Genomic DNA, 10,894 nt, shown 5'->3' with positions numbered 1-10,894 from the left:
TTCAAAAATCATCTTAGGGGCTGGCGCTGTGGCACAGTGGGTAAAGCTGCCGCCTGCAGTGCCACTGGCATCCCATATGGGCGCCGGTTCGAGTCCCGGCTGCTCCTCTTTGGATCCAGCTCTCTGCTATGGCCTGGGAAAGCAGTAGAAGATGGCCCAAGGACTTGGGCCCCTGCACCCATGTGGGAGACCTAGAAGAAGCTCCTGCTCCTGGCTTCGGATCGGCACAACTCTGGTGGTTGCAGCCAACTGGGGAGTGAACCAGCAAATGAAGACCTCTCTCTCTCTCTCTGCCTCTCCTTCTCTCTGTGTGTAACTCTGACTTTCAAATAAATAAATAAATAAATCTTTTTTTTTAAAAAGCCTGTGAAAAACACAGGGTGGAAAAAATTTTTTTAAATCATCCTAGTATAATACTAGCAGCTATAATACTAAGATATATGAAGGTACTTCAAATAGTTCCTGGATGGGCACACATTTAGCATAGTGACTAAGATATCTCCATCCCGTACTGGAGTGCTTGGGTTCAAGTCCCAGCTTCATTGCCAATTCCAGCTTTTTGCTAATGCACACCATGGGAGGGGGCAGGTAATGGCTCAAGTAGTTGGTCCCTACCACCCATGTGAGAGACCTGCATTGAGTTCCAGGCTCCAGGCTTCAGCCTGACCCAGCCCTGGCTGCATGTGAGGAGTGAGCCACTGTATGGCTGATTGATTTCCTTCTCTCTGCATTTGCCTTTTAAATAAATGAACATTTTCTAAAGTTCATGGAAAATGAAACGAAAAGGTAAGTTCTTTTGGTGCAAAAAACTAATTAAAATCCATGCATAATTTTTTTTCATAATTTGCATTCCTAGGAACTTCTTAAGAGCTCATGTACATATACTTTAAAAAAACAAACACTGAGTCCTGGGGTGTCAAATGATCCCCTGGTCACATAGCCAGGTAACAACAGCGCAGCAGTCCCATGTACAGGTCTGCCTGATTCATAACTTCCTATCTGCCCCACTGGCTCAGGCTGCTCCCCCACCTCGGAAAGGAATGGCAGGAGTATGTGTACAAACATGCCTGACGTAGTGCGTGGTACTTTCCAGGCACATATCTGGGACGACCAGAAACTTCTAGGACAGTGAGTGCTGATGAACCAAGCAATAAACACACACACCATTTATTGTTTGTAGTTCAATACTTTTTTCTTTTAATTCATACTGTACTTCCATGGCTCTAGCTACTTTACATTAAAGATTTGGCTGGGTAGCCTTGTAGGTTTCTAGGTACTAGCAATAAGTTTTCAGACCTTGCGCACAGCGCCAGGCAAAGTACAGTTAAAGATCCAAATACCGACGGCCAGACAACTCAACTGCAATCAACCTGTGTTCTCTCCCCTTAGTGGCCCAGTGCAAGTGTCGGGGGTTCCTCCCTCTGCCTCACCCCACTCCACCCCATGTCAGGATTATCCAGTGGCCACTATGCCCTCTGATCCATCTCTGCCCACCTTGGAGTCTAGGTTGAGGTGGGGGGGTTGGAAAAGCACCATGGGTTTGGGAAGATGGTCTGGTCCATGCAGAGAGTGGTCTGGCCCTAGAGTGCAGGGTAGGGAGATGTGGGGAGCCACCCACTCCTGTTGGCAAAAATGGTTGCTTTTCCTACGCAGTCTGAGCACGCAGCACCCAAGCCCAGGGCCAACTCTCCAGACAGAGCCAGTTGTCCTGCCTGGAGCAGAGGCCACCCTTTTGCTTCTGCAGTGTCTTGTGTTGAGAGAAGCAAGGAGGGCCAAGGGGCAGAGATGGCAATGTCCTGTAAGCCTTCACATGTTGGGGAGATCGTCTGGCATCCACTCCTCTTGGCAGGCGAGGTGCATTCTCACCAGCAGCCAAGGCTCCAGTCCGGGCTCCCAGGCCTGCTGAGGACCTCGAGTCACAAGACCCCTGAGCTGTCACACAGAACATTGAAACAGGGAGCTGGCTGGGCCTGTCACAGCCAAGGCCGAAGCAGGAGTGAGGTAACAAGGCTGGGCAGAGAGGTGGGAAGGGGAGCTCTCTACACCATGTGCACATCAGGACTGCAGGTGCAGTAAGAGATGGCCTTCCAGAAACACACTCCTCTGGGAGCCAAAACATCTTCTGGAAGAAAGCACAGAGGTGGAGGAGTTTGGGGCCAGCCTGCGGGAGGTTGGGGATGAGGGTCAAAGATGTCCAGGAAGGGAAGGGATGATTGTCCCACAGCCTAGAGACGAGGGGGTAGGATTGGGGAGGGTCAGGAAGACAGGTTCTTGAGATTCCTGCAGGAATGGGCAGGTGAGATCTGGGGGTACAGGGAGGAAAATTACAGCCCTGCCACCTGAGAGAAGAGAGGAGTGCTGTCTCCTGAGGGCCCCTGGGAGCAGTGGCTGGTTAGGCTACCCTACGGTGCCAACAAAGTGGAACAGCATGGCACAGAAAGGACACTTCTGCTAAGATTCCTCCCCTAGTTCATTCTCCAAGATCTCATCCTAGACATGGTACCTGCAAGTCAGTCCAAGCTTGGGGAGGCGACTGGGACAGCAAAGAACCCACTTGCCTAGCAACACGTTCCCCTTGGGGTCTCTCAGTCCTCCCCATTTCTTGCAACCCCAGGCTCTTCGAGTCAGTGCTCTAAGGCAACCCAAGGATTTCAGCCAAACCTCTGTGCTTCACACAAATCCCAAGAGGGTTTTGGTGGAGCCCCAGGAGAAGTGCTGGGAGCTCAAATGACTTCTCTCTACTGTGCCCGCTGTCAGTGGGGAGGGACGGGTATGTGAAAGGCTTCATGGAGCCTAGAGATACAAGACGAGCTCAACCCAAAGGAGTGCTCGTCTTACCACTGTCCTCCTCCTAGCTTAGAGAAAGGCCAAGGGGCCCCTTCCCAAACTAAGACTAGGCCAAAGAATAAAGAAACACGCTCCCAGATTAACACTGGGCAAGAAGCAAGCTTGATCGCTCTGCTGCTGGGCCTGCCTAGTCCTCTTAGCCCCCAAGAAGAAAGCTTAACTATCTTGGATTTCCTAGGGACCCACACTCTGCCCTACCTCCTACCGGATACTAGGGAAGCTCTGGCCCAGAAGGCTTGCTCCCTCCTGGCAGGATACCACCGAAGTCTAACAATCCTGAGATCACCCAGTCTCTAGCCTAACCTCCAATACAACGCCAAACCCAGAGCCTACCTAAAAGATCATTTAACACAGGAGGATCCGAGGCCCAGAGACGGGCAGTGACTTGTCCAAGACCACAGAGCTACTCAATGGCAGAGTCTCAGTCCAGTCATCCACGGGAATCTTCAGATTACTGGTCCTCTACCTCGTCTCAAGGAGGTGCATGGGAATATAAGAGCATTGCAGACATGGCTGGCTTTTCTGAGTCCAACTTCGTCAATCCCCCTCTACAGTTAAGTGGGAGTGGAAGATTGGACCCTGTAAGTGCTCGCCTGGTTAGAAAACCTGCCAAGTCTACACAATTGAGCACTAGCTCTCAAATGTTCTACTACATGAATCCTCTTAGAAAGACTCCTGTGTGAGCCCAGCGTTCTTATGAAAACAAAACTCCAAAAAAGCACTGGCTGGAAGAAGTGAACACAACAAGCGGCGGTTCTGCCACCCTCCGGCAGACACTTACCAGCCAGGCTACTGGCCAGGAGTTACCCTGCCGTCCTTTTATTCCACTCCAGGCTTATCTCCAGCAGGAAAAGATTACATCTGGGACGGAATGCAGTTGTTGGTTTCTTCTGGTTTGAGAGTCAAAAAATTCTTAGAACCGAGTGGGCCCCATAAGAGATGCTTGGTTCTTTGTGGGCATTCTCCATGGATATATGCTGTCTCCTGGGCTCAGATCGGCTGGAAAAGGAAGGCTCCTTATGCACAACTCAGATGGTCCTAAAGGTGACACACCACAGTGCAACTCTCTGTGGCTGGGGCTGCTTTCCCCATTGTACTACTCCCAGCACAGAATACTTTTTAAGTCATCCCAGAGGTCCCACAGCAACCTTAATAAGTAAATAACTTAAGTAAAGCATCACGTAGGAAATAAATTTGAGAATTCACAGGTTCTGCCTTCACAAAGTTTCTGGGAGTCACGTGGCTTGCAGTTCCTCCAAAGGGGGAATTCCTAGCAGCTGGCACCACTCTTCCCTCTCTGGATCCTGAGACTTGACCCTCACCAGTGTCTCCAGCTCCAAGTCCTGGATGAGAACGGAGTGGCGAGCGGCTTGTCCGCACCTTTCCCAAGGATGACAGAGAACACCCTCTCCTCCTCTCTCCTTGCCTAGGGGAGAGACCTCAATTCCAGTTGACCTCATCATTGTCCTCCCTTGGAGGATGACCTAGGCATGATGATTCTGCCCTCAGGAGACACCAAGGCCTTTTTCTTAGATAGACTGACAAGTCAAAAGTTTCCTTTTTCCTTTTTTTTTTTTTTGCCAGAGTGGGATGTTCAGGCCATTCTAACAGAAAATGTCATTTTCTCCTTGGAGTAAATCAGTGAAAAAAAAAAGCCAAGCAAGCAAAAAAATAAGTAAGAACCTTCCCTCGTTTGTGCTTATTTGCTGAGACATCTGGGGTCCTGGGGTCTCTTCTGCCTCTTGCATTAAGAAACCCGGGAGAAGAACCAGCAATCTGAAAGGGTTCTCCTAGCCAAATTACCTTTGATTCTTTCCTCATTAAGAATCTCCACAAACTCTGCCAAGGGCTGGCAGGACTCCCCAGGCCGTAATACGGAGAAACAACAGCTAGCGGACGAAGGAAGATGAACGTGCCCAGGAAGGCTCCGCGTGATCAGACAAGTGGCATGGCTCCCAGCAGGCCAACTAGGAAAAGGCCCTGAGGGGCTTATTCTCCTAACGCAGCATCTGCCTTCCACCCTGTGCTCTCACATCCGTCTGGGGCCAGACACCAGGGAAGGATCTGCACCCTCCACCACCAGGACCCCCACTCCCAAGTCTTGAGAAACTCAGGATTCAGAGCAGCCCCCTGAGGGCAGACAGCCCATCTGGTCTTTTCCTGCCCAAACACATGCACCTTTGCCAAAACCCATCCATTGAGGGTCTTCCATGCCAGCGCAAAGCGTCTCAGAAGGTTGACTCCACCATCGGAAGTTGTTTCTTTACCAAGCGGAAGCGACACAGGCAACCTCCTGCACAACCTGGCTACTGGTGCTCACTGCTCACAGTGTCTGTGGACAAACCCTGCAACCCACATGCTACAGCATTCTCTCCTTTTCTCTCTCCTCAAACCCTGGAGCGCCTCAGACACCCTGATTCATCCTGGAAATCACACTCACGGCTCAAAGCGAAGGAATCTCAGCCACAGACCTGACTTGTTCATAACCACTAACAAGAGGTTTAACAAGGTCAAATGTGCTCCACCCTGGCTAATAAACAATGTGCTCTTAGGGCACAGAGAAACAATAGGACTTTAGGCACTAAAAAGTGACACTTCTCCCAGATCCAGCCTGGGAGAAGACCAGGGAGAAAGGGGGTGGGAAGGTCAGGAATTGCCAGCCCTTAATGGGTCCACACCCTACACAGGTTGGAGGAAGGCGCAGGGGTGATTGAGGAAAAATGCCCTTCAGAACATGAGACCACAGGAGCCTACAGCTCCAAAATCCAGCCCCACAAAGGCAGCCTTGCTAGTTTTTCTAACAGCCCTCTCCATCTGGCTCTTAGCGTTTGGTCTGTATGTGTGGGCGGCCTCTCGTGGGAGAGTTTAGACTGGGCTCCCGCCCTTGAATGCTTCCGTGTTCCCAAGAGAACGCCTGGGGAGGCGTGGGGTAGGGAAGAAAAGATTCTCTTTTATTTTGGAAACAAATCAAAAGGGGATTAGGGAATGAAGCACCTTAAGCAATGCCCCCTTGAGATTTCAAGACCCTAGGGTCTTCACAGGCATAACTTTGGCTCAACAACATTTCCCTTCTATGAGCCAAGAATGGCCAGCAAGGGAAGGGGAGGGGAGCGGAGGGTGGGAGGAGGAGGATCAGGGGAGGTCGGTGCTGAGAGGTGGTCCCTGCCCTCCTCGGCCCCTCCATCAAAGGAAAACGCTGCTCCAGCCGGCACAGGGGCGGGAGGGCCCGCTCCTTCTCCCTGGTACATAGGCGTTATCTCTTTTTAAAATCTGTATATAATATATATATATTTATATTCTGTATATATATATATTTATATATATATTTATACGGTCTATGTACATGTATTGCACAGGCCTCTCGCAGCCACCCCCGTCCCTGCCTTGTCAGTGATAGCGGTTCCTCTTCTCTTCGCTTTCGGATGTGTAGTCACGTGACCTGATGCCATTCTGAAGATTGATGAGTGAGTCCTTCATCTGCAAGACAGGGAACCCCACACCAGGTCCAGATCTGTGCTCTCAGTGGGTTTTTGCACGCAGCAGCACCTGCCACACTCAACCCCATCCCCACCTCTGACCACCCCACAGAGCAGTGGTTTACAGGGGTCACAGTCTCAGATGGAAAGGGGACAGCCAGTCTAACACTGGAAACGCCCACCAGCCCCAGGAAGGCTCAAGGTGTCCCATGACATGTGACCCCTGTTACCACTGAATTCAGACATCGCTCTCCGCATACAATTGCTGTGAAGAGCCCTGCTATAGTGTGTCATCTACTTTATTTTCTATTCATTCCATGTGCTTTCCCATTGAGCTTCAACATACCCTACATGCCTGTCTCTGTACATGTTGCCATACTGTTCCCCCAACCTGGGAATCTTTCCACTCTTCCCTACTCCAATCTCACCTGTCTGTTAAGGCCTAGGACAAATCCAAACTTTTCTCTGGCTGACAATCATCTTTCCCTCTCCTGGCTGCTCATACACCACACACTAAGGGCTCTGGACTGCAGTTACCTGTAATTGCTTTGTTTCCTTTGTTGGGGAAGTTCACCCAAGGATACCAAGCAGAGAAGAGAGGAGGCATCTCATTGGTACCCATGTCAGTGAATTCCATAGGATGGAATCTAAATGAGGGCAGCTGCACTGGGAGAACCCTAAAATGGCCCATTAACCCATGCGAATATTGTCCCTGGGAAAGCTGCTCTGTGACAACACAACCACATCTCCTGGGTAAATCGTGAGTTCTGAGAACCTCTGTTCTCTCTGCCTACTCTACCACACTCTTTCTCTGGTTATTCTACATCCTGTGCTCAGCATCTCTGTTCCTTTGAACATCACTTGTAAAGGGGTTGAAATAAAATAACTCTCTTAACATCTGTAGGGTATAAAGCTGACAGCCCTAAGCCACAGCCTAGTGGGCCCAGCCTCAAACAGAATTTGAGAGTTGGAAGAGACCTCCAGGCCATCCACTCCAACTGCGCCTCCATTTAGTCCCTAAGCTCCGTATCTGTCATCATCTAGTCATCCCTTGATTGCTTTGGATCTTGGGATCTCAGTCCTTCAAAGTAACTCTCACATGGCTGAACAGCTCTGAACATAGGACTCCTTATTTGATGAATGAAAACTTGAATTCTCTATGACTACTAATCCTCATTCAGTCCTCTGGAGTTTACGATACGTCCCACCCTTCTGTATCTGCTGGCCTGGATGTCTGCCCACCATTCTGTTCCCCTCAGCCCAGGTTCCATTCCCGGGGCACACCCTTAATTCTATCAATGCCTCCTGCTCCAACATGCTTTCCAAACTTCTCACTGCACTGTTTACCCATGTGTGATTTGGGGGAAAACCTGCCTTCCTTAATCATGGCTCCCAAGTCAAACATGATACAACCTCTATTTTATAAGTGAGGAAACTGAAGTTCACTTATGTTAAATCCCATGCTCAAGTTACCAGCAAGACTGGGACTACTCCATCTCAAGTCTGGCTGACCACAAAGCATCAAAGGACACAGCCTTGGAGTACAAGTCACAAATCACAAATCTGGGGCCTGTCATCTTCCTAATTCTCTTGCATAAAAAAAGTACATGCCTGCTGTCATGGCAACCATGGGGGCCACTTTTTATAAGACAGTTACATTTTTCTGGAGGGGAAAAGGGAACTCCCTCCCACTCAAGGAACCTAAGCTCATGATTGATTTTGCTCCAAGACGATTTTCTTAAATAGGAGGATCTATTTTTTTGGAAGAATATAAGCAGTTGTACTACAATGGTGACATGAAATGGAGACACAGTACAGTCACCCCAGCCTGTCGGCAGTGCCTCTGACGTCAGGCTGCAGGGTGGGTGCCTTTGAGGGCAGTGGGAAGGGATGGTCTACATCAAAAGGAATTTGAAAGACGGGCCTTCCCGGAAGACAGCTCTGTAACAGTGTGGGGATAACAGCCTACAAGATAGCTATGGGTCTCTCTGTCACTCTCTGTCTCTCTCTCACACACACATACACACGAGTTCTTTCTCTTTCTAACACACAGCTTTCCTACTGGAAACCTAGTGTGTTATTTTACTACTATTATTTTGGGAAATGCACCTCCATTTCTAATAGCCCATTCAGAAATGGCTTTATAATTCGAAGCAGGGACGGCCTGGGAGAATAAACAGGAAGAGGCCTGGAGGGTAGTGATGGGGGGTGGCCTTTCTGGAAGCATACGGGAAGCAGTTCTGTCTCCCAAAGGCGAGGGAGGTGAGAAGGGGGGCAGCTCACCTGATCAAGGAGCATCACTGATGATTTGATGATCTCTCTCCATTTCTGGAGCTCAGTATCGTGGTACTTTTGTTGGGACTCTAAAAGCTGGGCCCATTCTGTCTGAGACTGGGGTAACCTGTGGGGCAGAAGAAGGGGCACCCCAGCAGCTGGAGTTATGCTCAGCGGACTGTCTTGTGCTCCCAGACCCCTAAAGGACAGAGAGTCACATCAGAGTGCTGTGTCCTCTGCCCACTGCCCCCTCGGTCCCCTGGGCCCCACATCAGACGTGGTCTGACCCCCCCAAGGTGCTCCCCTGGACAAGGGCAGTGGGGCAATCCCAAGGAGACTGGGAGGCAGGAGCCAGGGCACAGCACTGGGAAGGGGCAGACGTGGGGACAATGGGATGAGGCCAGGATTACCTTTCTTGGAGCCTCAGACCCTGCCAGGCAGTGAGAGTCTGGGTGGTGTATTCCAGCATCCAGAGCTTGTAGAAGAGCATCATGTTAAGGACGACCAGCAGCACCAGACTAAGAGGGAGACACGAAGGGGAGAGCAACACAATGAGATGGACTCTGAGCCAGGGATCTCCCTGCCCCCAAGTCTGCCGTCCCTGACCGCCGGGCCATCGAAAGCAGTGCAGTGGGTGAGTGGGTGAGCAGGAGGGATGCAGTGAGGGGTGAGAGAGAGAAGCATCTAATCTGCAGGGCCAGGACACAGCCAGAGAGCCAGGGTGAGCGAGCGAGTTGGGGTGAAAGCAGGGAGGCATTGGGAAGGAGAGACATACATTTACCCAGGGTCTGGGTGCCTGGGAGAAGAGAGGTAAGGTGGAAGGGGAAAAAGGAGTAATCATAGAGCCAGTACCTGAAACAGATCCTAATGGAGCAGGAGAGAAAAATGGGGAAGAGACAGAGATTAGAAACAGACGAGTGAGGGGAAGCGGAAAACTGCACTTGACCTGAGCCAGAGAGCAAGTGCGCATGTGTACAAGGAAGAAATACTGGAAGCAAAGCCACAGTGAGGAGACGCAGGGTGAAAGGGGCAAGAGAAAGCCACTGTATTTGGCCCTCCGTGTCCCTGGTGTCCACATACTCAGCCAACTGTGGATCGAAAGTGTTTGGGCAAACAGGACTGTATCTGTACTGAATGAACATACCCAGACTTTTATTTCCTTGTCATTACTCCTTATACAACATAGCATAACATCTATTTGCATAATGTTTCTGTTAGATTAGGTATTATAAGTAACCTATAGAAGGTTTGAAGTATATGAGAGGATATATATATGGGTTATACGCAAATACTATGCCAGTTTTATCAGGGGCTTGAGCGTTGGTGGATTTTGGTATCCATGGATACTGAGGGATGACTATTTCATGGGTGCTAAATTGAGAAGGAATTCGTCCTATCAACCCAGCTTTAGAACAAACTGAATGGTCAAAGTGAAGAAGAATTATGGTGGGATCCCCCAGCTCTGCCCCGATGCCTCACAGAGGTTAGCAGACCTCCAAAAGGCTAAAGTGTCCCCTCCCTGCACCTGCTACCATCCAGCAGGTGGCTGGATAAATAGTTCAGGTGGCCCAGAGTCCAGACCCAAACTGGAGAGCGACAAGAAGGAGGCAAAGAGGATGCAGGCGCTGGAGGACCCAGTGGGGAACAGAGAGCTGCAGGGAGGCTGTGGAAATGCTCTTCTCTCAGCCTCGGTGGCTGCCTGAAGATTCCTCCACGACGGAGCTCCTGGGTGGAGAGGTGGAGACACGGGCAGAGAGGCTCCAGAGACGCACCAGTGGGTGTAAATCCCGGCTCAGCACTCAGACTTCTCAGCTTCTGATCAATCTCCCAGCTTCTCTAAAAGTCAGCTTTCCTCACCAAGGGACAACAATCGCTGCCCTACTGGAGACGCCATGGGGGTTAAAGGGAGGTCCAGAGCACTTCAAAAAGTGCATGGAAACCGAATCTTGAAAAATCTCTGCAAGCATCTCAAAAATTTCTGCACCCAAATACTGATTTTGTAATCGCATTTCTCCAGCCACTTTTTGAGGTGCTGGTGTACATAAAACACCCTGGGCCTCCCCCAAGGGGTGGTTCTGACCATGAGAGGTGAAGAAGCAGATACTCAGGAAAAAAGATGGAAACAGTGGGCAGATAAAACAAACAGGTAGAAAAAAGACAAGCCACGGAAGACAGGCTTACACTAGGCCTTGCACTTTTCAAAGTGCCTGCGTGAGAGTGGTACTGGGTTTCTCATCCATGTTTTGGGCTCTAAGGAAGGTAGTCTTTCTTTTTTTATTTTTTAATTTTTTTTGACG

At 50.1% G+C, this 10,894-nt stretch overlaps 1 protein-coding gene across 20 annotated transcripts in view; it reads right to left on the bottom strand.

The window, feature by feature from the left end:
- Positions 1 to 1,166: 1,166 nt before the first annotated feature.
- GRAMD1B (GRAM domain containing 1B) overlaps positions 1,167 to 10,894 on the bottom strand; it is a 272,813-nt gene continuing 263,085 nt past the window's right edge. For 14 of the 20 annotated variants that reach the window (XM_070047529.1, XM_070047520.1, XM_070047531.1 and 11 more), the window contains 3 exons: positions 9,008 to 9,115; positions 8,607 to 8,796; positions 1,167 to 6,324 (listed from right to left, as the gene is read on the bottom strand). In XM_070047529.1, the coding sequence (XP_069903630.1) occupies positions 6,235 to 6,324; positions 8,607 to 8,796; positions 9,008 to 9,115 (388 nt within the window). In that variant the 3' untranslated portion in view covers positions 1,167 to 6,234. The remainder of the gene's footprint in view (positions 6,325 to 8,606; positions 8,797 to 9,007; positions 9,116 to 10,894) is intronic. The other 6 variants (XM_002708329.5, XM_051819265.2, XM_070047508.1 and 3 more) reach the window with 1 other exon arrangement.

Source organism: Oryctolagus cuniculus, chromosome 1 (genome assembly GCF_964237555.1).
Source record: "Oryctolagus cuniculus chromosome 1, mOryCun1.1, whole genome shotgun sequence".
Lineage (NCBI taxonomy): Eukaryota > Metazoa > Chordata > Mammalia > Lagomorpha > Leporidae > Oryctolagus > Oryctolagus cuniculus.
Note: the sequence above shows the minus strand (reverse complement) of the source record. Positions and strands in the feature narration are given on the sequence as shown.